A 25,000-nucleotide genomic window follows, 5' to 3' on the forward strand; every position below is an offset into this window, starting at 1 on the left:
AGTGATGCTCTGTAGATAGGCCCGGTTCATCAGTAGCTCAGTGGGCTCTAAGTGACCCTTTTCACGGGCTTCCCTCTCGGCTGCTTCCCTCTCCTCTGCCTCTCTCTTACAGTAGGAATACCTGTGATTCATGTGCTGTGAGTACGACCCCGAGTGCGAGAAGCGCTTGCCGCACTTGTCGCACTGGTAGGGCTTCTCCCCGGAGTGCAAGCGTGAGTGCTCGATCAGGTGGTGCTTGTGTTTAAATGCTTTCTTGCAAATCTGACACTGGTGTGGTCTTTTTCCTGCGAGGAAGGACAAGAGGACACGTGGGTTACAGCAGCACTTCACCCCTTGTTCCCCTGACACCCCTTGATATATTCAAGCAACACAATGCATGAACCACCCCACTTTCTTCTTCTTCTTCCCACCAAACCATCCCACTTTTTTCTTCCACTGCAGAAGCAAAACAAAAAAAAAAAAGCCCAAACAACACAACAACAACAACCACCCCACATTTATGCTACAACTTAGGGTTTGCATGGTGTTGATTGTAGTAATTTTACTCAAGCAGCTCAGGATAATAAAGAAAATGACTCAGAGAGCATCAATGGAAAACTGGCAGCTCTAGCGAGCAGCTGACACCCATGAAAATGTTCGAAAAATATCCCTATTTATAAATAATTCTGCTGACAGCATCACATACACGCCGTAGTTCTTTCCCTGCCTCGCTGAAGAGATTAGCCTGTAGAGAAAGCCTTTGTTTCTTAAAGTTTTCTTTGTTATGTGGCTGATGAATAGCAGGAAGCCAACATCTTATCTCTGTGCCTTCACCGGTGGTGCCGCACAGCCACAAGCCAACTGCTGGTCAAGCTTTCCCCACCTGCAGCACCCCAAGGTGAGCCAGCACGGATTCCCTAGGGATGCTCCTGGCCTGTCTGGTGGCAGCAAGAGAGAGCTGGGACTTGCTGAGTCCATGAGGGATTTGCTGCTGGCAGGAGGACCTGATCTGGACCCACCCCAACCCACCCCAGGGGTACCCTCTGCCAACCCTTGCCTGTAGGAGGAAGCCCTCAAGGACATAAAGACATTTTTCCCCCACCACGTGAGCAAATACAAATACATACATCTGCCACAGAAGCATAAGGGGTTTCTAAATAAAATGTTGTCAGCCACTCGCTGAGTGCTAAAGTGGTGTTAGGCTGCAGAAAACAGTATTTCCTTTGGCATTTCAGACAGTTTCGAACCAATGTTTGAAACTCAAAACCAGTGCCAAGCCTAAACACATCTGGTTGATCCCAGGCCACAAATAGCACAGGAATGCCTTCAACACCTTCCAGAACTGCCATACTGAAAGCTTAATTCCAAAATAGAGCTGACAAAAAATACTTGTCAGCATGATGCCACACGACAAAACTCAGCAAAGCATGATGCAACCGTGAGATATCCAGACATAACATATGGTGCAAAGATTGGAATTAGTGAAGACCGATCACCAAACTTAGATTGCAGAAGGCAAAAAATAAAATCAAACAGTAGTACCTTCAGCCGATTTTATTTCTTTTTAAATTTTGGAAATGTCAAATTATAATTTAAGTGTCATTCAGCTGGGTGCTGCAACCATGCCAATTGGTCATTATTTTATATTTCATGCAATGTTTCGTGGGTATTAAAATCTTGGTATTTGGTGCCTGAAATGTGGATTCCTGCTTTGCATGTCCTATTGCTAGAGCAGATCGTTAGGAACTTATTAGTGAACTGGCCTGATTCCTTGAGCGTATTTATCATACTTAGCTCATGCAGCATGTGACCAGAACAGGAATAAACTTCACACCAGAGCCCTTCCATCCTGTCAGTTGTGACAATGTGGTGTTTCTCTAATTTTAAAGAAGCAGAAGCAGGGAAAGGATGAGTATGGTGGACTGCTGGCCAAGAGCAAAAGGCTAGGAAACACCAGCATGGAAGGAAATCCAGCAGGAAAAAAATATAAATGCTTTCAGATCACTGAAGGATCTCAGCTTCCAGGAGAACTCAAGCTGCTCCTTTATGAACCCAATCTGATTTTTTTCCCTGGGACATGAGAGCACGGAAAGTCAGGCACAGAAAAAACTCCACTTTCATAGCAAAGTTGTTAAGAATGAATAGCAAGAACTATGCTAATTTTTTTTTTCTATCCAGTCACAGCTACCTTCAAATCCCACTGTGAAAGTTCACATTTAATAAGGTGTGATTAACGAATCCTCAAGGAAGCCAAAATTGTGTTATGAAATGAAGGGGAGATCTGGCAGCAAGGAAAATACAGGAGAAACCACAGCTAAAGTAACCCAAGTGACAGGGAAACTAGTAGATGCCTGGAAATTAGGGCTCAGACTGCATTTCTTTGTAAGAGATTTTCCTAGGTCTGCACACATACAAGGTTTCTTTTTTTCCTGTTTTTTCTCTTTATAGTAAAATTGAAAATTCAAACTTGATATATTGAATTATAGCAGTATTACTTGCGTAAACTGTTTCCTAAATCTGCATTTCTGCCAATTTAACCTGTTGGTTTAAAGTCAAACTCAAAGAAAACTCTGGGCTTTGAGCTATAAATGTATTTTGGCTTAGAACCTCCAGCCCTGACCTAGGGGTGCACCAAATCCAGAGCTGGAGTCAGCTACCTGTGATTCAGGGCACAAGTTTAGCCACAAAGGGGAAATCCCAGAGTCTTAGCTCAAGAGATTTAAGCACGATCAAGTCACTTACCCAAATTAGCTTAAAATCCCAAAGCACTCGCAGCCTAAGCACTCTCAAACCCCAGCACTGCCAGTGGAAAACCCTCACAATGAGGTGGGAGCTTTCCCAGCACTCCCAACACCCAATGGGATGAACCTCTGCCCTGACCCAATTGTCCTGCTGATTACCCTCAGAGCAACACATTGATATCCCCTTGCTAATACCTCAATAATTGCTATTTTTTTTTTCTTTTTTGCTCCTTGCAGACTTTCTGCTTTTTCTTAGCACCTTTTTAGTGTCCTCCTCACTGAACTGCCCACATTATCTCAGTCCCTCCCTCTGACTTACTTTTCCCTAACATCAACAAGCCCAACCCTTGTCTTGTTCCACTTCTCCACCATCACTTCTCCATTACTTTGAATTCCCTGATTTTTTTTGTGGTGCACTACATCTGATGCCCATTGCACCCTTCTCTGTCCCATCCTGGGAAATATTTCAGATCAGATTGGATGGGGCCCTGAGCAGCCTGGTCTAGTTGAAGGTTTCCTTGGTCATTGCAGGGACTAAATGACTTTTAGGGCTCCCTTCCAGCCCAAACCATTCCATCCATGATTCTCACCCCACGTCAGATTGGATGGGGCCCTGAGCAGCCTGATCTAGTTGAAGGTTTCCTTGGTCATTGCAGGGACTAAATGACTTTTAGGGCTCCCTTCCAGCCCAAACCATTCCATCCATGATTCTCACCCCACAGTTGTGCTCCATCCAGCTCCCAGCACTTCTCCTTTCCTCAAACAGAAGTCAGCCACCTCCACTGCTCTCATCCAAACTTGTCTCCACCCACCCTTCCAAAGCCTGGGTGATGTGCTCATCCCTCAGTCTTTGCCTGCTTTGCTCATCCCTTGCATGTGGCATTCGTGCCGCACACAGATGTAGCCTGGCAGGGAATCATCCATATTTTATAAATTAATTTAGAAATGAACAGATTAAAATACTTCATATTTTCATATTAATTTATGTTAGCACTAAAAAGGCAATGCTAGAGCTATTTAGTCTACCACATCCATATCAAGGCCTCAGTTTTGATCTGAGGGAACCTGACAGCTTGGACAAAGTTCTTTGTTCAGACACCACATAACATACCTTAGCAGTGCTCAGTGTGCAGCTGTTACAACACTAATTGAAATATGTTTTTAAATGTCTCAGGTTTCCGAACATTTGCAGAATTATTTTCTTCCCCTCATGTGCAAAACCCAATATTCCAGCCATTTAAAATGAGTGTTTAATCCCTACAATGTGTTAGTAGGTCATAAAATAAAACTGGACTAAAGTATTTTACACTGCAAATGGGGGTAAGTCTGCAATTGTAGGTGGATGAGGAGGACCTACAACTTTAGTAAACCATAGGATCCCTGGCTGCTTTGGATTGGAAGGGACCTTAAAGCTCATCTTATTCTATCCCTTGCCGTGGGCAAGGACATCTTCCACTAGACCAGATTGCTCCAAGCCCTATCCAACCTGGCCAGAGCCTCACCACCCTCACAGTGAAGACTTTCTTCTTAATATCTAATGGTATCTCCCTAATATCTAAAATCCTAATATCTAAACCCACTCTTCATTTTGAAGCCATCACCTTGTCCTAGAGCACTGTCATATCCAATCCCATCCAAGATTCCCTGTGTCATCCATGGGGGATGGAGCTAGGAGAGATGGACCCAAGGAAGCTCACAGAAGGGCTCATGAAACACTTGTGTTTCATCAGATGGATAAGTGATGTAGATGCCACATTTTGCAATTAAATTAAATGATAAATCTCTATCAAATATCTAGAGGAAATGTTTGGGCCTTTTCTGCAAGACACAAGTTCCCTGTGGGGGCCCACGCTCAATCTACAGAGGGGAAGTTATAACTAATCTGTTTGCAATGTCTCTAAAATTGCATTTCTGTTAAAACAAGACAACAACAACAAAAACCTCTGTAAGTAAGTATCTCTCAGTCTTCCTGGGCTAAAAGTCTTTGACTGAAAAGCTGTGCATTTCCCATTTGCAGTGGTATAAAAGTAACAAGACATCAGATCACAAGCTGTCACTGGTCCCAGACTAAATATCACCCATCTTTTGCCTAAGGCAAGTGGGTCTCTTTTCCATGGGAGGGGGCCAAACAGAAATCCCACTCTTTGGAGGAGAGAAGGAAACATTTTTGTGACAGTTTGTTTTTTATTTTTTTTTAAGGCAGTTCTTTTGAAGCTGCTCGGGGGTTTGGATGTTAGATGTAGTCCCAGTGGAGATGGATTAGTGGCCAGAGCATAGCAAAGCGGTCAAAGGTGCAAGATAAATGCAATTTATATATAATTGCCCAAGCTGCACCTGTTCCTTTTTCAATAGGAGACCTTGTCTGCAGACATAAACATAGAATATATCCTTTTTTTTCCCTTTATATGAGTGTAAAATGGGGAATTCTAAACTTGCATCAGAGTAAAGCAAGAAAAAATAACCTTTAAATAGCATGTAAATTTTTTATGAATCAAGCTCTAAATAAAGAAAACTCCCAAGCTGGGAATTCAAAATACTAGCCAGAGAGAGCTGATTTGCTACCAGGCTCAAGAACAATATTTAGTTTACAGAATCAATCTGGAAATAAAACTAGTGCTTGCATCAGCATGAAAGCTACAAAAATAAAAAAGAGGTCTTAATAAAATATACAGTGGAAAAGGAAAGGATGAAAGCCCTAGCACAGCTATGAGGCCCTCGACAGCCCACACAAGTAATAAAATAGAATATGATGTAATATAGAACAACAATGAAAGGATTTTAAATTTCTAGGTAGGATTCTGAAAAACTGTTTCCAGCTTTTGTTGCAGAGCAGGCACGCTGAGAGTTCCCCTGTGAAGCTACAACAAAGCTGGTGTGAGGCAGACACGGGCGTTGACGAGGGCAGAACAAACATTAACCTTCACCTCACTCCTCCATCGCTGGACCAGGAGCCAGGATATTTCTGTATTTCTAGATGCTCCATTTTTCTGTTTGCTCTCCTGCTCACTCACCCACTCCTGGTTCCCCCTCCTTATCAGCAGCACCAAGAATTTTTTGCTCGCCAAAGCACCGATGCTTTGGCATGAAGGCAACCACCTTCTTCACCTTTCATAAGGAAAGTGTCTTGAACCTTGTGCTAAGCAGCTTGGAAAAATCTGAGATTAGACACATCCCATATTGGCTCAACTAATTTCAGCCTGTCCAAATTAGGATGAGTCTGTAAGATTCCACAGGAAAATCATGTGAGCACTGAATGCCTGTGCTACCTGCCATGCTCTGCACCCTAATTACAGCGCTGCATCCCCTGGCTTTAAGGAAACAGGACCTTGTGAAGCTCAGACTCTAAGAGGGACACATAACTTCTCTCAAAATTCAATGGCATCCCAAAATTAAATTGTCAGAATTTGGTTCTGCAACAAACAGTGGCCTCTACGCTAAATTTCAGATGAGCCAGAACCAATGCAATTCACTCATTGCAGTAACACAAGAAATTTTCCTTCTCCCCATGAAGCTGAAAGCTATTACCACCAATACTGCACAAATTAAAAACTAGGGATTGTGAAATTTGTGGCCTTTTTTCTACTGCATTCCAGCTGTGGCAGGCATGGTGTGCAGAGGTAATCATAGAGCTCTTTGTCCTACAGCTGGCTGCATGGTCCTACCAAAAGTTCTTGGGTTGACAAAAAGAAACCTCAACCCAAATCCTATTCTTCTTGCCCTGGCATGGAAACTCAGCTCCACTGCAACACCTAAACATTCCTGTTTTCTCCTTTACAACACTCGATTATCAGTAAACAACGATTCAGTCAGCTTATGTCGTTTTACCTGTCAATGTTGTTCTTCAAATGTGTGATAAATTTTTAGGGGCCTCTGTCTGACTCTTTTAACCCTTGTTCTATCACTGGCTGCAATAGATACACAGACCTTGAGAAGGGGTGACAAATAAAAATCTGATTGTCCCAAAGTTCAAATAAAACAAATATATTCTTTTTACATAGAAAAAAGGAGATTGTTATAAACAACATCCATTATTTTTTGCTTCTCTAGGAAAGACAGGGAGCATTCCAGTTCCTCCTAAAACATGTTTTTAATGAAGCTACAACAGGTCATGATCAGCTCCTCAGAAAACAGCAACACCCTCAAAAAAAAGGGCTTTTTTCTCATTTTTAGGTTTCAAAAAGTTGGTTGAAAAACCTGGGCCTGCTCTTACAATAACCCCAAAGTCAGAAGAGGGTGTTACTTTCAGTTGGGTTCCTTCCACTGAGCATGGACTGCAGTTTCACACCTATGTTATTAATGCAATTACAAGCTCTGCCTGAAACTCTCAAATTAATTTGAAATTCACCTAAGAGGCACCTGAGCCATAAGCCAGAGTGCCAGTGCAGTGTTCCTCCTGAAGGCTGTGCATACCCTGAGGTATTGGGGCTGGCCCAGCCAAGCCCTTCAGAGCTCCCACCCACTCAAACACTGGCGTGATGCACTGAGGCTCCATAAAAGCAAACACATCCCTGATAATAGTACTTCCCTCTTTATCCAGTGAGCTCCATCACAGGATATCATGAATTAATATTTACAACACCCCAGAGAGGCAGGCTGGTATCATTTCCCCATGTTTCAAAGATGGGCGAAGGTGAGAGAAAGCTGAAGCAATTTGCTGCAATTCACTGAGGAAGTCTGTGGTGAGGCAGGGGAGAGTGCAATGCTCTCAGTGCCTGTGCCTCTGCCACAAGACCATCCTTCCTGTCCCTGAATGCCAGGCTCCAGCCTGATGATGTGCTGTAGTTCTAGCGTATTAAATCTGACACCCTATACATGTTCTGGATCATAAGTCTGAGTCCCATAAAATTGATGGACGTGAAGTTGAGAAGCCAAAAGGGACAGAGGAAAGAAGGAGAAGAGTCCCTGCTTTGCAGCTGTGTGGCATTTTTCTAGGCAGTGGGTTCCCATGCTACTTCAAGACCATAACATATTTTTGCTATTACAAATGCAGTTTATTTTGCAAATCAAGGTGATTGCACACATTTCAGCTTGTCAAATTTTCAGCCTTTCAACCATATGTCTGTCGACCTTATGGACTACCAACTTTATGGGATTCAACCATATGTCCAGATCCCGATATATATGAAGGCCAGTTCTAACATAAGAGCTTTACAGTAGTAGTGTAGTAAACCATAATGTTTGCAGATGGCTGTAATAAAATCATTCAGGAGAGGAAAGGTGCAGGGACGTAAAGCCTTCAAAGCTTCTTCTACTGAATAAACAATTTGATCTGAATAATGTAGTGGGAAGCACATTCTGCCAATGAACTGGCTGATCTAGTCCAAAATGTTGCTTTCAATTTTCTTTCCCAATCCCACGTGTATTTTAACTTCCTTTTGTATTTTCCGTTGTGGGATTAGCTTAAAATTTGGAAGGAAAGTATAAGAAGGAAAAATAACAAAGTAAAGGATTTTGTTTTAAAGGCACCATCCACCTCTGAATTGTAAATTTTTCATCTGTGAAAAACCAAAGGGTTATGTGGGGCCTGGAAGATGTATTAATAGAGAGGTATAAGGTTTTTACCCTCACATGGTGAGATTGAAGGATGATGTGACTTGCTTCATTTCCTGAAACGGGACTCAGCTTTCAAAGTTAAGGCAAGTTTCCTCCTGAGTAAACTTTTTCTAACTCTAGGAAGTTGGAGTTTGGTTTATGTCCTGCTGCACAATAATTCAGATGATAATTCACATTCCCTTTGTCCAACATAACTTGATATCTCTATTATTTGGGAAGCTCCGGTCCCATTTTCCCCTAACTGAAACATGCTGAGCCAATGTGTGGCCCTCAGAGAGCTCTGTCCTGGCTGACAGTCGGGAAGGGAGCACTGTTTGTAAGGGGAACCACAGCCAGCATAGGTGTGATAGAAGGTCTTTTTCAAACCAAAGCATTTTTTAAGCTGACAGTGCGTGGTGAGCTTTGGCAAGCTTCCTTGAACTAGACAAAAATCACTTCCTACTCAGGAAAGAAGGGAACCTTCCCTGGGCATTAACTGGGAAGTGAAAAAGTGAACTGCAACCTGCTTGCGCTGCTGGTGTGCAAAATCACTGCGAGAGGAAACCCCCTGAGCTGTTGACTTTCAGATAACTTGGCCAGAGCCAGCTCTCATGCTGCTAACCTCAGTGGCCCTTTTCCTATTGGATTAAATGGAGCAGGGTCAGATAGTGTCTAAGGAAGAAGAAATACACTGTCACTCTTCCTTCCCATGCCAGACTTTGTGATGACCAAGCTGCAGTTGTTTCTGAGTGCTAGGGCCTGTCTCATTTCCAGAGAGCTTGGCCTGGGAGATGATGGTTGCCACAGCACCTACCAACATTTACCCCATCACACCCAATTGTCCTTAACCACGCAATAACCATCAAGAAAAAAAAAAAAAAAACTCAGAACAGAGCAGAATAATTTTTTGGAAGCCTCAGCACCCGCACAAATGTACTGATGAAAGACTGTGAAGAACAAAGCACGACCCTCAACACCGCCCTAGGCGTGCGCGGCTGCCCTACCTGTGTGCTCGTATTTGTGTCGCAGCAGGGAACTGCTCTTCTGGAATGTCTTGTCACATAAGTCACACGCGTACATGCCACTTTCTGTCTTCTTGATCTTCTTTCGGGACAGACAGGAGTCAGAGTCCGTCATGTCGTCGAGGCCGGACATGTAGTCTGGGGTTCCATCAAGCAATTCTCCCTGTGAGGGAACCACTCATCAGCAAAAGCTGCTCCCACCACCAATCCTGCCCACCAACCACCCCAGGGAAGTTACAATCATGCCTTGGTGGTTCCTCTTAGCTTAGGAATATGAATAACAAAACTACAGCAGATGGAAAGTATGGAAATAACAAGGAGCCTTCTATGCTTCAAACCAACTTTCTGTCTTTGAGAACTCTGCAATAATGTGGTTTGTACAAAACAACAGTAGTTACCATATCAGCACTAAATATTTCCAAGAAAGTGTGAAGGGGAGGCTCTTCATGGCCAGAAAAAGGTATTGTATTATTTTACAGAGGTAAATGTAAGCAACAGCTAAGGGATGATTCCTTTCAAAATTCCAAAACTTGGGTGCATTCTGTATCCGTAGAAAGGTTTTAATTGAATTTTATATTTAGGTACAAATGTTATTATTATGCAATCCATTTAAATGTATGTCTCTCGACTAAAGGCCTCAAGCTATATTTTTATATTTAATTTTGTAATTTGAAATAGGGAATATTAATAACACTTTTTATCAATGTTCTATCTATGTTAAAACAGCCTTCAGCATTAAGCAATAATGAATGTGGATCAGTAAATTATTAAATTTCTTGATATTTATTTTGTCTCGATCCAAAGAGAGTGCAAACTTGCATGATAACATACATTTCCATTTGCTATCACACAGTTCAGTTTTCTTAGACTAGGTTTGCACTAATTAATATTAGAGAAGATTAAATAGGCTTAAATACATTTACAAAGAGGGCAGATGTACTGTAAATTGGAATAGTGGAACAGCTGTTATGGAGGTGCAGTGCTATTTATGCTCCTATTGTGCAAAGAGGGATTACAGTCTGTAATGTAAAACCATACCTGATTTTCACATTTGAAACTATAAAACATTTACTAGTCAGTAAAATTACTAATGGACGTTAATAGGACATGGGGGAACAGGCGCAAATGTAAGAAAAAATTATTAATCTATAATCAGTTAATCTCATTTAACTAAACTATGTACATTAGATCTGAAATGCACCAAGCAAAAGGCTATAAAAGTACGAGACTTCTGTGGAGCTGCTCTTCACTGCAGGTATGCAAGGGACAAAAAACTTTGCTACACTTGTGTTGACTCTGGGATGACCTGAGGGAAGAATTACGGGTTGTACCTGGGCACAAAGAAGTGCTGACCCAGATTACGTGTCCAGGGAAAGACTTTGTCTGTGATTAAGGGCCCTGGCTGCTACCTCTCCAAATAATTTCGTTTAATCTCTGGGGTTTTTTCAAAGCTGTTCCAGATGACTGGTGGGATTATAGGACTAAGAATCTGGAAGACCAGTATGTGGCCCAAAGGAAGGGCCTATGGGTCAATGTTTCTCAACCCCCAGACATTTGTGAGAAGAGAGGATAACTTTCCCATAAATGGTGGGTGAAAAATCCCTCAAAAATATAGGGAAGGAATCTCTTGTAATGGATTACAGTGTCTATGAGGCTCTATGGACATCTGCTTAGAGGGATACAACTTTGTGTCGAGTGTGGAGGTGACTCCAAAGGGAGTCACTGCTCCTTTTCTCTGGTGAAATGTAGTTATGCCTTGAAGAGATAAATTTCCCGACAAAGTTTCCTTCTTTTTTTTCTCTAGGATACAATTTTGTATGGACATTATTACTATTATTATTATTATTATTATTATTATATTGCTATACGAATCTAATGAGAAGCGGCTGAACTCTTAATAGAACAAAGATCATTATGCCTGGTCAAAGTAATTTGTACTGCTTATGAATCCAAGTAGAGGTACCCTTAAGTTAACTGCAGTTTATTTTCCTACTCCACCGCATCTTTCCAAGTTCAGACTTAAATAAACTCTGCTAATTTTGTTGGAAATGTTGATTATAGCTTTGGGCTTTTTCTTCTCTAAGAGGACACATCACAAAATACAAAATTCTAGCCTTTCAAAACAGGAAACAGTTGAAGCCATTTACCTGAAATCCTTGTTTCCGCTGGTACTTTCTCCTTTGCTGCATATCGGCAAAAGTAGCTGCTCCAGTTGGGTAGGTATAGGCCATATGTGGTAGGAAGCTCATCTGATCTAGTCCTGGGTATGGTCGCAGCCCAGGAATACTGGTCTGGACTGGTGGCATAAAAGTGGCTGGGGGAAATGCGCTCTGTGGTGGAAGTGTTGTGTATAAAGGTTTGGCACTAAATGGGTTCATACCAAATACTGGGTTAGTGCTTTTATCCAGATTATTTGAATTAGAAAACTCCTTCTTGATAAAAGTCAAGTTCAGTGGCTCATCTGAGTTTTCAGATGATGAAGAAACACTGTTGTGTTCTAAACTTACACTATTAGATTTTGTTTTGTTCTTTGTGGCTATAATACTTTTGGGTTCCTTCATTTGTTTTGGTAAAGACAAGTCCAATGGCTCAGCCTGAAGCTCCTCAGAAGAGAAACTGTTTGGAGTGTAAGAACTACTGTGGGAGTTTTTAGAAGATGTGGAAGAAAGATTTAAAGGAGAAGGAGTATTGCTCCTAGAGTGGTCCAATTTATCAACTGGCTTAATATTGGTAAAATGAGGAGGTTTTGTTAGCCTGAGAGGAGTATCACAATTAGTAACACTGTTATGGAGTTCAGCTATAGATGGTGAAGTTATAGAGTCCACAGGCTTTATTGGAGATCTGGCTGACAAAGAGTCTTTTGTGGGAGTGTTGTTGGTGGCAGCCAGCGCCACCTTGGCACTGGCCCTTTCCAGTGATGGTGACCTGGAACTTGAATACTGGTAGACTTTTCTTTGTTCAAACCATTCCTTCACAAATTCCTGAGGAAGGCCAACAGCAATGGAAATTTTCAGTAGTTCATCAGAGTTGGGCTCCATGTTCATAGCATAATATGCTTTAAGTACAGACATGTGGTCCTTGTATGGGTTGATGGGGCTAGTCATTCCTTTCTCAGAAAGTACTGATGACAGCAAGAGGGCTTGCTTATCAAACACTCCAGGTTTGTTGGGAACCATGTTCTCATGAGGCTGAAGGACTGCCTTGATTTCTTCGTTCATTTTACACAGGTAACGCTCATGCTGATGCAACGGAATGGGACCAGGAAAGCTTTCTTTACAGAACTGGCATGAAAATGGTGTGGATACGTTGTGGTTCTCTATCATCTTGTCTTCAGTTACCAGGTCTATTAGGGTTCGCAGTTTCTCTTTTTTAATGTTATTGAGCTGCCTCCTTGAGTCTGTGGTCAAGCTCTGGAGGCAAGCTTTGGCTTCATTGACTTTCTCTAATGTATAGTCAATAATACTTTTAGTGGCACCATTATGACTTACTACTGGAAGACCCACGGGGGGAATATTGGGGGAGGTAACTCCTTGTTCCTCGGCTTGAGAGCATGAATCCTTCATATGGTAAACCTTCAACTTGGAGATCTCTTCAGCCTTGCAGTCCATTTTCTGCCTGGAAACCGTGTTGTCCACAATCTGTAGGACCTTCTGCACCTCGCTTAAATTGCTGCCTACCGCAGGAAACCCGAGCAACGGTGCTTCCATCCCTACACCTAAGTGCTGCATTGGACTTTGAGCAGACGCGTGAACTCCTAAGGGGCTGGTTGCTCCAAGTCCACCATTCATAAAAGGACTAGTTGCACTAAACCCATGTGAGGCCATAAGAACCTTGTACTCATTGAAATCTAGTGGTTCTGTTTTAATTTTCAGTAGGCCTGTTTGCTCAGACATACTAAGTGGTTTGCCATTCTCCAGCTTGTTTCTCAGCTGTGTGATGGCTGAATTAGTAGGAGAGGAAGATACAGAATTAGGAGAAGAACCCGTCTTGATATTGTTTCTCATCCTGCCATTTACAGAGATTAAACCAATACACTTCTTGCTGCTGATGTGCGAACTGTAGGAGCCAGAATGGGAGAAACGTTTCTTGCAGTTTGGACACTCATATGGTTTTTCACCTAAAATGATAATTAAAACCAAATGTTAATTATCATTCTTGCTGCTATAGTTGCAAGAGATTACATTTGGTATCTAACTGATTACCTAATCCAGTGATTAATAGTGAAGGAAATATTAATTCTCTGAACATGGCCACATGCCGCCACTGCTTTACCTGCCTCTTTCTACAGGTCAGTTTGGACCCAGAGTCTCCAAGTGGCAAAAGCCATCAAAGTGTGAGATTGGCTCCAGACTGACCAGGGCAAATCACAGGTAGGCACCCTGTAAGGAAGAGAGTCAAATCAAATCAAGACTGTTCAAATTTGATTTGTTTCTTTTTTATTTTTTTCTCCCCCAGAATGGAATTTTCACCGGATATGAGGACCGGTAAGAGAAACCGAGTCCTGATGTTTCCTCAGTTTGTGCCTGAGCTGAGCCTGTTGACATTTTGTGTGCTGAATTCTGCATCAAGTAGGAGAGCCAAAATGCCCAAGTCATTCAATCTGAGAGGCTTGGCAGTTTCTTGTTATCTGAGAATATGAGTTGTATTTCACTCAGGGGGACTTTTTATTTTGGAAAATATAATGGACTCTTCAGGCTCCTGCTGCACAGCAATGAATGAATGCTTCTCAACTCAAACTGCCAAACAATCTATATTATTTGCAGGAAGCTTTACTATTTCCAAATCTTTTAGCAAGACCGTGGTATTAACAGCATGATAAATGAGGATGACTCAGATATCACTTATGAAATACCTTGGTAGCTCCAAGAAGCCAGAAGCAGAACTGTGTAAATTTTAAGCAGTCTTTAAAACTCAGCTAATTAAACAAAATGCAAATGAGCACACCAGCACCTCCGCTACTCACCACTGTGAATTCGCAGGTGTTCCTTCAGATGGTGTTTATATTTGAAGGCCTTGCCACACTCAGTGCATTTGAACTTACGATTGCCTGCTCCTTGGGTCAGCATTTGGTGCTGGGAGGAAAAGAAGAAAACAAAGAGATACCAACATGAATTTTATGCAAGAGAAATCATGAATTTCAAGCTCAAAAAACAAAAATTAAATTAATGCGACTCTGAATTCATCAAGCGGACCAAAAGGTCTGCATGTACATTTATTTGTCTCATCAGCGTTGCAATAAAAATCAAAATGTTGGCAGTAAACCGAAACAAATGAGAAAGTACTTTCACATGAGCATTCGATATTTGCTTTAGAATTATTTCCTAAGTCTCTCATCAGAAATGTGTTGCTTTAAGGTATCTTACGATGAGAGAAACAGTTTTATAAGAAGATTTGTGGCTCTTAATATTCCTCGCAGATTCTGAACATGTGGGACTCAGCTTGTTTAAAAATTCTGTTTACTGCATGTGGAGGAAAGAGAGAAACGCTGTTGTTAGTGGCATTTCGTGTAAGATTTAATTCATTATCAAGCAGGAGAGACTGCATCTTCAGCATAAGCTGCTGCTGGAAATGTTTTTTAAAATCACAGAGCAGCAGGAAAGACTTGAGCTACCTTTTGTGCCATGTTTTCCCCTGGTGCTCTTCTGAGGAGCGAGGGAAAGTTGAAAGTTAAAAGGGGTGCACAGATATAATCAAAGGAAGCTGACCTTTTTGCAACAAGCAAGGAAAGCCCCACGACTTTGAATTTGGAGAGAAAAACAAAATTAATTAAAAAATAATTATTATCTTGATTATCATGTAGCCACTCTGGATGCTCAAGGTAGGAGGTCAGCCTTTTGCAGGCAACCACGACACAAAAGCCTTTTGCAGGAGCAGGGAGGGGGGAAAAGGGGAGGAAAAAAAAGGAAAAAAAAAAAAAAGGCAGCGCCGAAACGGTATGACAACTGCGAGGGTGTGCTGCCTCTTCCCACATTCCTGGCGAGACAGATGGTGTTACATGGGACACAGGGAGGTTTGTTCAAACAGCAGCAACCTTCAAAGATCAAGCAGAGCCCAGCCCGCCGCGCGCCATTGAGGGACCCGCGCTCATATGTTGCTGAGTTGCATAAACAAACAGCAACAGCTGTTTTGTCTCCCCCCATCGCCCTCCGAGGACTACTATAAACTTTAGTTGTGCCACTGTTAATATGATACAATCATTTTAATTTACTAATTGTAAATGCCATGAGCAAATGAGGGGACTTTTCAACACCAAAGCTACCATTCATAATGCGCCAGTACCAGCGCGCTCTCGCATGTGAAATTTCAGGCAGTTACGTTGGATAAATATCCAGGCGGGTTTTGTTCCCTCCCCTGGTGTTTTTAATGATACGAGGCAAAAGGAAGAACCTTACAGTGGATCAGGTTAGGAAAAATATACATGGGAAAATATGTTTGTCTACTGGAAAAGCCATGGGAAGGAAAGAAAGGAGAAAGCGCTCTGGAGTCATTTATATTGATTTAAGATCAAGCAAAAGATACTGTTCTCTTAAAAATGCTAATTGCAAAAATCGTGTGATTAGGAAGATATGTGTTTGCCTAACTGAATTTACCTTCTGCTGAGAAAAACCTACCAAGAGAAATCCAACAGATTGTGATTTTCAGGTTTTTAAGAAAAATAAATACAGCATAAAGCCTTTATAATTTGACACAATGCACCAATCTATTTATTCAACTTTTAACCACACCATTTGAGTTTCCATTACAACCCATTAAGATGGGTTTTTAGAAGTAATTCTCCAGCTAGGAACAGTTTTTCTGCTGGTGTGTAAAGAATTTGTGGCGCAGGTCTATCACCAGCCCATCTAGGAGCACTAGGGAAGCTCAGTCACCTGTTTGAGACACCAGCATTTCCTTAAATGTGGCACTGATATAATATTACATGAACCCCATCGAGGAAAAAACGGCTTTGATTTATTGCAGATACGCTGCCGGGCTATACAAATGAGAGCAATGCCCAATTCTAGTGGCACAATCACAAATGATAGCCTATATGTACTGTCGGAAGAGTTCTTCTCAAAATGTGTAATTATGTCTAACAAACGATTATACAAAATACGCATAATTTCATGTGATTGAAAAGGTTACTCAAAAAGTAATGAAAAAATATTAGCAGATCTTTTAGTATGTCTTGGAGCTCCTATTTGCAACACTGCAAAGTAAAACTAGGTGAAAAATGGAATTAAAATTGCTGAGATGTTTAATAATGTATAATTAAAATGCTACAGTTTCATTCACTTTTTGAGGAACATAAAAACGAAACTAAAGTCAAGTTAAAGTGCAAATAAAATTTCTAAATTAGAAATTAACACACTCATTCGATCGTGAACATAAGACTATTAAATCATATTAGAAGAGACCATCAAAAAATCATTTAGACCTCAATTAAAGCTATTACCATTAAAAGATCTGCATCTTCAAAATGCCATGAAAAATTAATAATGATTGCCAATCAAAGCAATATCGTTTCTCTAAGGGGTTATTACAGAAAGAAATCACTTAAAACCAGCCCCCCACCTGATCTGTCCCTGGCTTGTGTGTCACCATATGCCGCTCGAGCTGGGTGCGGTAGGCAAACGTGTAGTTACAGAGAGGGCACGAGAAGTTCTCCTCGTTCTTCTCGTGGCGGTACTTGATGTGCTCCTTGAGGGACGTCAGGCGCTTGTAGCCCCGGTCGCAGTAGGGGCAGGTCAGCAGTTGGGCGAAGGCATCTGGAGTTCCAGGTGGCAGGTCTGCACCCCGGGATGGGCGGGGGGGGAAGAGAGAGGCAGGCCAAAAGGTCAGCAAATCAATGGCAGCTCATGGGCTGATTGCCCGGGATGGTATGAGAGGAATCGCCGCAATCTGCTGCCCAGGAGGGAGGGACGGCGCTTCCAACCGGCGGCGGGAGGCACCGGCACCCGCGCACGCCCACGGCAGACTCGCAGGGCCCGCTCTGGACCCCGCCGGGAAATTAATTATGGGCATCACTCCTCCCGCAGACCTGGCTGGCTTGAAAACTAAGAAATACTTTTCCTGATCAATTGGCAATTTGCATTCCAGCCCCAGCTCATTATGTTACTTATGCCATTGACCGAATCCTTCCTACTGACTCTTCTCCAATTATTTATCAAGGCATTGGAGAGCAATAGGCTGGCTACTCTGTCTTTTGTTGCATGAAAACTCTATTAAAACTTCCCAAACTCCCAAGTAGTGCAGAAGCCTTTCTCCTCCTTAAATTCAGCTCTTCAGTTCACCCACCAAATAATACAAATGTGCTGACTAAAAAATCACAATACACTGAAATTACAGCCCCAATCTTTGCTCATGAAATTCCATGCCGCTGCAGCTGTTCTTCAATTTTTAAGGTAAACACCCAGGCATGTAGTGCATTTATAATTGCAACAGCTGCACGAGGTCAGGATACCGGCTAAAAATGAATTACAGCCTCACCATTTTCTTCTTGCCCATTGGCCTCTGGAGTGCCAAGGCGAGACAGTTCCTCAGGGGCTTCAGGGTAAATAATGGCTGTGTCGCTGCGCTGCAGGTACTCTGCTATGCTGACTGCATGCCCATCTCCTTCCTCCAGTTTCCTTTTGGCAAAATATTCCTCAAAGTCCGACGTGCAATTTGCATTCTTCACTAAAATAAGAGAGGGGGAAAAGAAAGGGTGGTTGAGTGCATTGTCCCAGAGAGCCTGGGCCGGTCAGCAATGTTAGAGGTTGAGCAGATGTACTGGAGCTACAAGGCTAGGGCTGCAGCTGGATCCTTGCTCTCATCAACCTTGCCCCAGCTCCCAATAAAATTAATGTAGGCTTTCCACCAGTGTGGATGGAAGTAAAGGCAGGCAGTTAAATTAACAAGAACACGGGGCTCTACAGGGCAGCAGGAGAAGTTTATGAGGCTTGGGTAATGCAGGTAATCTTTCATTGCTGGAACCTGAACAACCTTCACGGGGCTCCTGGGGGTCCCACAGCTTTTGGCATCAGCACAGCTCGACCTACAGGACTGAGCTCAGCTGCCCCTGGATCCCACAGACCCCAAGACAGTCCCCACGTGGGAGATGACAATTGCAGGTAGTAAAAGACCAAATTTTTCTGGATTAGGTCTTTTCTCAGGCTGCTCTTTGTCACGAAGTTGCTCACATCTTCCTGCTTTTCCTTTCCTCCCTGAAAAATTAACTTCTAATGAGAGAATGAGTGGTTTTAAAAACTTATTGCTTCATGATTTCTGCAATAGAGACTCATGGTTTAGACCATTACAGGGTCACCAAGCCCAAAACCACTTTGACAGTCCATACAAGAGTTTTCTTTCTTTTCTTTAAATGTAACCTCAATTTTTTATTATCCATGCAATGTCCATGAAACATAATACATGCTCAGCCACAAAGCATCCTATTACTAAAAATGTGCCTTTCTCCTCCAAGTATGAACACTGCTTACAGGAAAGACATTAAAACTCTGGGCTGTTATAAACAAATAATAATATAATTATACTAGAAAAGAAAAATAAAAAGGAGATTATTATTTTCTTCCTCTAAATTGTGTTACTTTGTTTATTAACAAGCCTTGAAAGACATAGTTGGTGGCAGGGAAATAAAGATACTAGTTTTTAACTGACCATAAACTAAAAGAACAACTTATGATTGATTAAATTCTTATTGTATTTCTGCTGAGGTGAAATAAGAAAATGAGGAAACACCATTAACTATTCTGGAGTTCGTGTAAAATATTGAATTCTGAACAATTCTGCAGGGAGCAACATGGAGTAAACACATGGAAATCAAGGGGTTTATGGTTTCAGCCACTGGAAACGAGAGACTGACCATCTCCTTGGTGTTTAGAAATGGGTGAAGGCTTTACCTCAGTTTCCTATGAAAATGCAAGACAGTGATGCTGGCAGTGAAAATGAGCCATGACCTCTGACTGGGGCACAACTGGGAGCCTGCAGCGCCTGATTTGAAGCTCTGATCTCGGCGTCATCGATAAAAGGAGATATCCGTCTCTGTAAACCTCATCCCTTTAGCCGATAAAATCAAATCCTCTGGCTGAGACAAATATGCCCTATTTTTCATACCAGCTGAGCAGCTTCTCAACCGTTCTGCAGTATTTTAGTGACAGTGACCAAATGGCACAGGGCATGGGACCGTGGTTTTGGAAGGAAACTTCTGTTCCCATCACAGTGGTTTTGTAGGGAATGGATACACCAACACAGAGTTCCTCTTGGTCCTACTGCAGTTCCAGTTAACATTTGTTATTAGCATAATTTCAACACCAAAATTAAGCAGCTTTTAGAGAGAAACAATTATCTTTCAACACCAAAATTAAGCAGCTTTTAGAGAAGGGGAGTGTGAGTGTGGAGAAGACAGAGTACTTTACCTCCATGTTGTTCTGGGAGAGAAATATAACAAAATGGTGGTTACTGAGCACACCTTATGCACAAGAGCATCACAGCAGGTGTAGGACTTCTTGTTTTTATCAGAAAAAAAAAGAGCTGAGTCTTTACTTTTTATGCTGTAAATCTAACTTATCATTCCCCTGTTATCCCTAGATCTTCCAGGTGTTACAAGATCATCTACCCTCTGGCTTAGCACTACCCAAGTTCCACTCCTTCTCTTCTCTTAGCAATAGATTCAAGGAAAACAAGTTTAATTTTGCCAAACCTAGGCCATGAGCCAATAAGTGAAGCAAGGAGAGGGAGGTTTTCTCCAGAGAGGAGAAATGGGATGGCTTCATGGGATGGTCCCATGTGTCCCTTTTTTCTCCCCAGGTAAACTAGGGATACTTGAAGTTTGCAGCTGCATTTATAGGATTAGGATTCAAGCCACCAAGCAAGGCCTGAGTTAACATTAGGAGCTTCCATCCCCAACTCAAACCAAAATTAGGTTCTTCCTTCATGCCCCCAAGTCTGTCTGGAGGCTGATCCAACAGGCTGTGGAGAACTGCTGCGATATTACCAGCCTTGGCTTCCTAATTCTCAGGATTATTTAGCTTGTATGTCCGTACATGCAATCCAGGAGCTAAAGCAAATGTTTACGTCTACATTATAAACCCCTAAAAACAAGGGGATTTAGTGGAAAAGCTGATAGACCCTTCACTGAAACAATACAACCAGTGCTGCAAAGCTGCAGATTAACACAAATAGTCAAGGGTGTCCATGTGGGGCTGGTTTCTCACCGGCAGCATTACTGACAATTCAGACATGGCTGGAAGCTCATCCAGAGGTACTAAAAAGACCCATCTGACAACCATTAGGTTTGTCTCTCGGCTTCTGGGTGGAAGACTTGTTTCCCCCCTCCATGCCCTGATTTATTTTCCATGTACAAAGCCATGTTCCCAGACTCCTTGTGGGCTGACACTGCACACACACTGCACATCCCCTCCTGTGAGGAAAGAATTTCAGCGAGATCTATGGTGGGTGACCTCACCAAATAAGTCTTTTTTAAATTAATTATTGGAGCCTGGAGAGCAGAAATATTTTCAGCTCCAAAAGCTGATGTGGCTGTGTCACATAAAAATAAAACACATTAAGGAAAGCTATCTTTGGAGGCATTTAGGACCTTTCAAGATAAAGTGGGAGAGAGGTCCAAGGAGCTTGGGAGACCAGTTATTTTGTGTGGGAACTCGTCCTGCTAGATGGTGATAGCTGCCCTTAATCGCAAACAAAGCTAATAAAACCACAGCCTTCATTAGCCAGGAAGAGAGAGGCCCCCATTGGTACACAAGCACAGGACATTTGGGGAAGGAATTGGTAGGAGCATCACACAGAGAAGCTCTTGCATTTTAAATGCAGACCACCTAAATGCAAAGCAGTCCTCGAGCCATGAGTTTGCAGTGCATCAAGATAGGGAGGGGAAACCCTTATTTCTTCCATGGAAAACTGGTTCCACTAGAGGCAGGACACCCCATGGACTCCACTCAGGGCTGGCAGAGGGGCTCGATGAGAGGGGCCCAGAGAGATTTCATGAGGCCAACGATGTGCTGGAAGACAAGGACCTCAGATACTGGAAGAGAAGGACTAAGAGGACATGAAGTTTTCCCCTTCAAGCAGACCACATTGCAAGCATGAAAGAATCAAGGCCTGTTATGGCTAGGAAAATATGTGCAAAGGAAGTCACACGGACTGATAGGGGACCTCAAAGGCTCTGGTAATGGTAATTCAGATAACTATCAAACCTTGTTTCTGAATCAGATGTCTTTTAAAATCCTGTTTCTCCAAGTGCTAAGCACAATTTGTCACTTTATTGCAGTCTCTTGGAAATAAAATAAGCTTTTGAGATACATATGTAGCCAGTTCTGCACAGCAATATCATTAAGTACACACGTAATGATGAACTGTGCCTCGGTGCCACCCTCCTTTCATGCATAATAAATCTAATGGATGAAGAAAGCAATGATACGGTTTTATTTTCCTATTATTTTCCCCCTAAAGAATGATAAAGTAAATTTCTTGTGTTGCTTAATAAGAGCACTGGGGTTTTATGTGGGTGTTACCAAAATCAGGAAAGTGTGAGTAATAAAGTCCTTTTGCGACTTTGGTACCACCTTTTACAGTAATATTTATGGAGAGTATTACCTATGAAGTAAATTTCATAATGGAATGGATAGAGATGTACTTACACTAGAAAACTCTTAGCTGTGTAAATCTATCCTCAACATTTCAAATTGTTGCAAAATGCAGAAGAAACACTGGGTGATGTATGGCATTCAGCTGTGCTGAGGATAGAGTGGGGCCTTTGGAAAGAACATGGTAAATCCCTGAATTCATTTGGATTAGAAAATAGCAACAGGAACCTTTTGCTGGTTTGCTCTGCTGCAGAAAAATAGATGGCTCAGAGGTGATGCCTGCTAAATATCTCTGTCACACTTCTTGTGCCACCAAATGTATTGATTTCTAAGAGTGGAAAGAAGGAGATGCCAAAAGTGGGGAAAAAAAACCCAACAAATGATTAGCCAGAAACATTATAATCTCATAAATACGCATTTAAAGTGTGTGTGTCTATGGATCTATGTGAGGGATTTATGTGTGTCTTGCTGAAAAGATGTTTTCAGTCTCTGAAGCAGCTCACTCTGTGCACCACCCAAATCTGGGGCTGCCAAGGATGGTGCACCCCATCCTCATTATCAAGCTCTTCATACAGTCTCTCTCATTAAAAAGCCACTGTACCTTGGCCCAGCTACTTTAAGCTGTCCAAGGTTCACCCTGCATGGGAAAACATCTCCTCACACTGCTGAGGGTTACTATCTCCCAAGGATGCAGCTACAAGGAGCTGGGGCTAAAATGTTGTGGGACACAGGAGGGGTAGCAAGGACTCTTCACTGCATGAATTGGTCACTGCACTCTCGTGATCAGGTTGGGAGGGGAAATTAAAAACCGGGAGAATCATGTATTTTCCAATTTTTTAACTGAAAACAAGGAATAGATTGTCACTCTCACTCCTCACGCACAGCTAGCTCTACGTGATCCCAAAGAAGAGTGATGCTCACTCCATGCAAGGCCTTACCTGTACCATTGTTTCCAGTGGTCTGAATTGTGGCTTCAGGCCCCATAGTGTCATAATCTTCCTTCATTTCTTCTGTGAAACAAAGCATGCACACTTTTAGCACAGGCAGGGTGGTGAATGGCTCACAAAGCTGGGGAGCACGCTGCGGTGCCGGGGAAGATCCCGCTCGGGGAAGGAGAGAAAAGGGCTCTTGTGGACCTCTACACAATGTCTTTGTTCTGGGGAGTGAATGAGTTCAGCAGTGCTGCAGGGACGAGAACTTATTTACTTTAAACACGACAGAGAGCAGTGGAAAACAGAACTATTTGTTCAGAGTAAACCAAGGGCTTTTCCCAATATCAAATCTAATAAGCAGTCGGGTGAGAAAAGGGATTTTTTTTTTGTTCTTTTTTCCCCCCCTACTTATTTAAAAGAAATAATCAGTTAACAGACAGTGTGAGATCTATACCTGGAAGAAAATGCAAATGCAGAAGGAAAATGTAAGAACTTCTTGTATCTCCCTCTCTATCTATCTATCGCCACACAGATCTGAGCTGTCACCGTCATTTTAACCTCATTTGAGGCACAGCAAGTATTAATATTGAGTGGTGCAGAAATGTGACAAATCTTCAACTGTAGGAAGTTCTCCTCTGCCACTACTACTTGTTTGCATCTTCTGTGCACTGACAAAGTCTGCCTTTATGGCCATAAATCGGGTTAATTCACATGCAAATGAGCGTGACACGTGTAAAATTATTTATTATGTATTTTTATGGATCGGTTTGCTTTTCATGAACCTGGGGGCTCAGAGTGAATAAAAACAGCTTTTAGAAGAGGTTCCATCACTGGGGAGAACAATTGTCTTGGATGTTTCAGCCTGCCTGTCAAACTTGGTTTCTTGCTGTTAATTTGTTAGTTCATGTGCAACAGGTATTCACACATGCAGCCTGGATAGCATTTAACCTTCCAAAGGGTTTTCACAGGCAAAAAAACAAAATTATACAGCACATTTCTTTCTCCCCTTTTCAACTTCTAAATGCCAGCCTTTCCCTATCTGAAGACATGCACAAACACACAACCTCTCCCTTTCCTTTTCTTTTAAGTGAGAGGATTTGAGATTTGAGATTTAAGTGAAAAAAATCTCCTTTAATCATTCACTGAGATGCACTTGCAAGAAATAAAATGACACAAGGCACCCAGAAGTGGTTCAACAATGACCAAATAAATTTAAGAAAATGAGAGAATTTCCCAGAAACAAACACCAGTCGATGATGATTCAGGAAGATGGATGCTGCTCGGCCAATCAAGTGATAGACTGGCAAGAAGATCAAAGCATGCTATTAAAATGTTATTGATACATGAAGCATTAAAATTTTTATTACTCTTTTTTTTCTTTTTTTTTCTTTTTTTTTCTTTTTTTTTCTTTTTTTTTCTTTTTTTTTCTTTTTTTTTTTTGGGGAGAAAGATTTTGATGAGGACAGAGACTGGCCCAGTATTAATCCATTTCCATGACAATGATTTGACTGAAGATAGGGGAATAATATAAACAGAGCACATTCTCAGTTCATTCCTAAAATTGTAATCTTGTAGTATTCTTCAGATGTCACACTCTACAAGTAATTAGTTGGTAGAATAACAGGTTCTAATTGTATCATTCTAATCAAAACTAAAGCAGAGAATGACTTAATTCAGAGCTTTACAACCAGCGTACAATACTGTGGTATAAATATACATGTTTATGGCTTTGAAGCTTAAAAAAAGAGAAAAAAATTAATGAAAGCTCTTAAGTTAAAATATGCAGGTACAAACAGATGCTAAATTTGTACAAAAGCATAGAATATGCAGACCAGATGAAAAATATTTGTTTAAACTGTACAGCAGACAAGCCAGCCTTGATTCTTTTCCCAGATCTGGCATTCTGCCTCTCTAAGGATCATTTTCACGGGGTTATCTTGCGTCCAAAACATTTAGGAGTTCAATATGTATTAATAAAATGTTGTCAATTATGATAATTGATCTGCTGAGCCAGCCTCACATCTGATATTTTTATTGCAGGCTCCCAGAAATTTTAATCAAGGTACAGTGTTTCTGAGAAGTTCAGCCTTCAATATAAATATAGCCATTGTGATTTTCTTCCTTGATCATCTCATGTGATTTCTGGTAGTAAGGAGTCACAAGTATCAGAAGTTTTCCATCTGAGGGCATGTCTACCCAGTCAGCAAGGGGAA

The 25,000-nt window shown here is 41.8% G+C and overlaps 1 protein-coding gene across 4 annotated transcripts in view; it reads right to left on the minus strand.

Annotated features, from left to right (window-relative positions):
- Positions 1-25,000, minus strand: part of ZEB2 (zinc finger E-box binding homeobox 2) — a 112,900-nt gene that overhangs the window by 1,732 nt on the left and 86,168 nt on the right. For all 4 annotated transcript variants that reach the window (XM_039702916.1, XM_039702896.1, XM_039702925.1 and 1 more), the window contains 7 exons: positions 22,794-22,865; positions 17,744-17,932; positions 16,829-17,043; positions 14,238-14,346; positions 11,422-13,391; positions 9,257-9,437; positions 1-284 (listed from right to left, as the gene is read on the minus strand). The exon at positions 1-284 is cut by the window's left edge. In XM_039702916.1, coding sequence (XP_039558850.1) covers positions 1-284; positions 9,257-9,437; positions 11,422-13,391; positions 14,238-14,346; positions 16,829-17,043; positions 17,744-17,932; positions 22,794-22,865 — 3,020 coding nt within the window. The remainder of the gene's footprint in view (positions 285-9,256; positions 9,438-11,421; positions 13,392-14,237; positions 14,347-16,828; positions 17,044-17,743; positions 17,933-22,793; positions 22,866-25,000) is intronic.

Source organism: Passer montanus, unplaced genomic scaffold (genome assembly GCF_014805655.1).
Source record: "Passer montanus isolate IOZ18808 unplaced genomic scaffold, ASM1480565v1 scaffold1, whole genome shotgun sequence".
In the NCBI taxonomy this organism is placed as follows: Eukaryota; Metazoa; Chordata; class Aves; order Passeriformes; family Passeridae; genus Passer; species Passer montanus.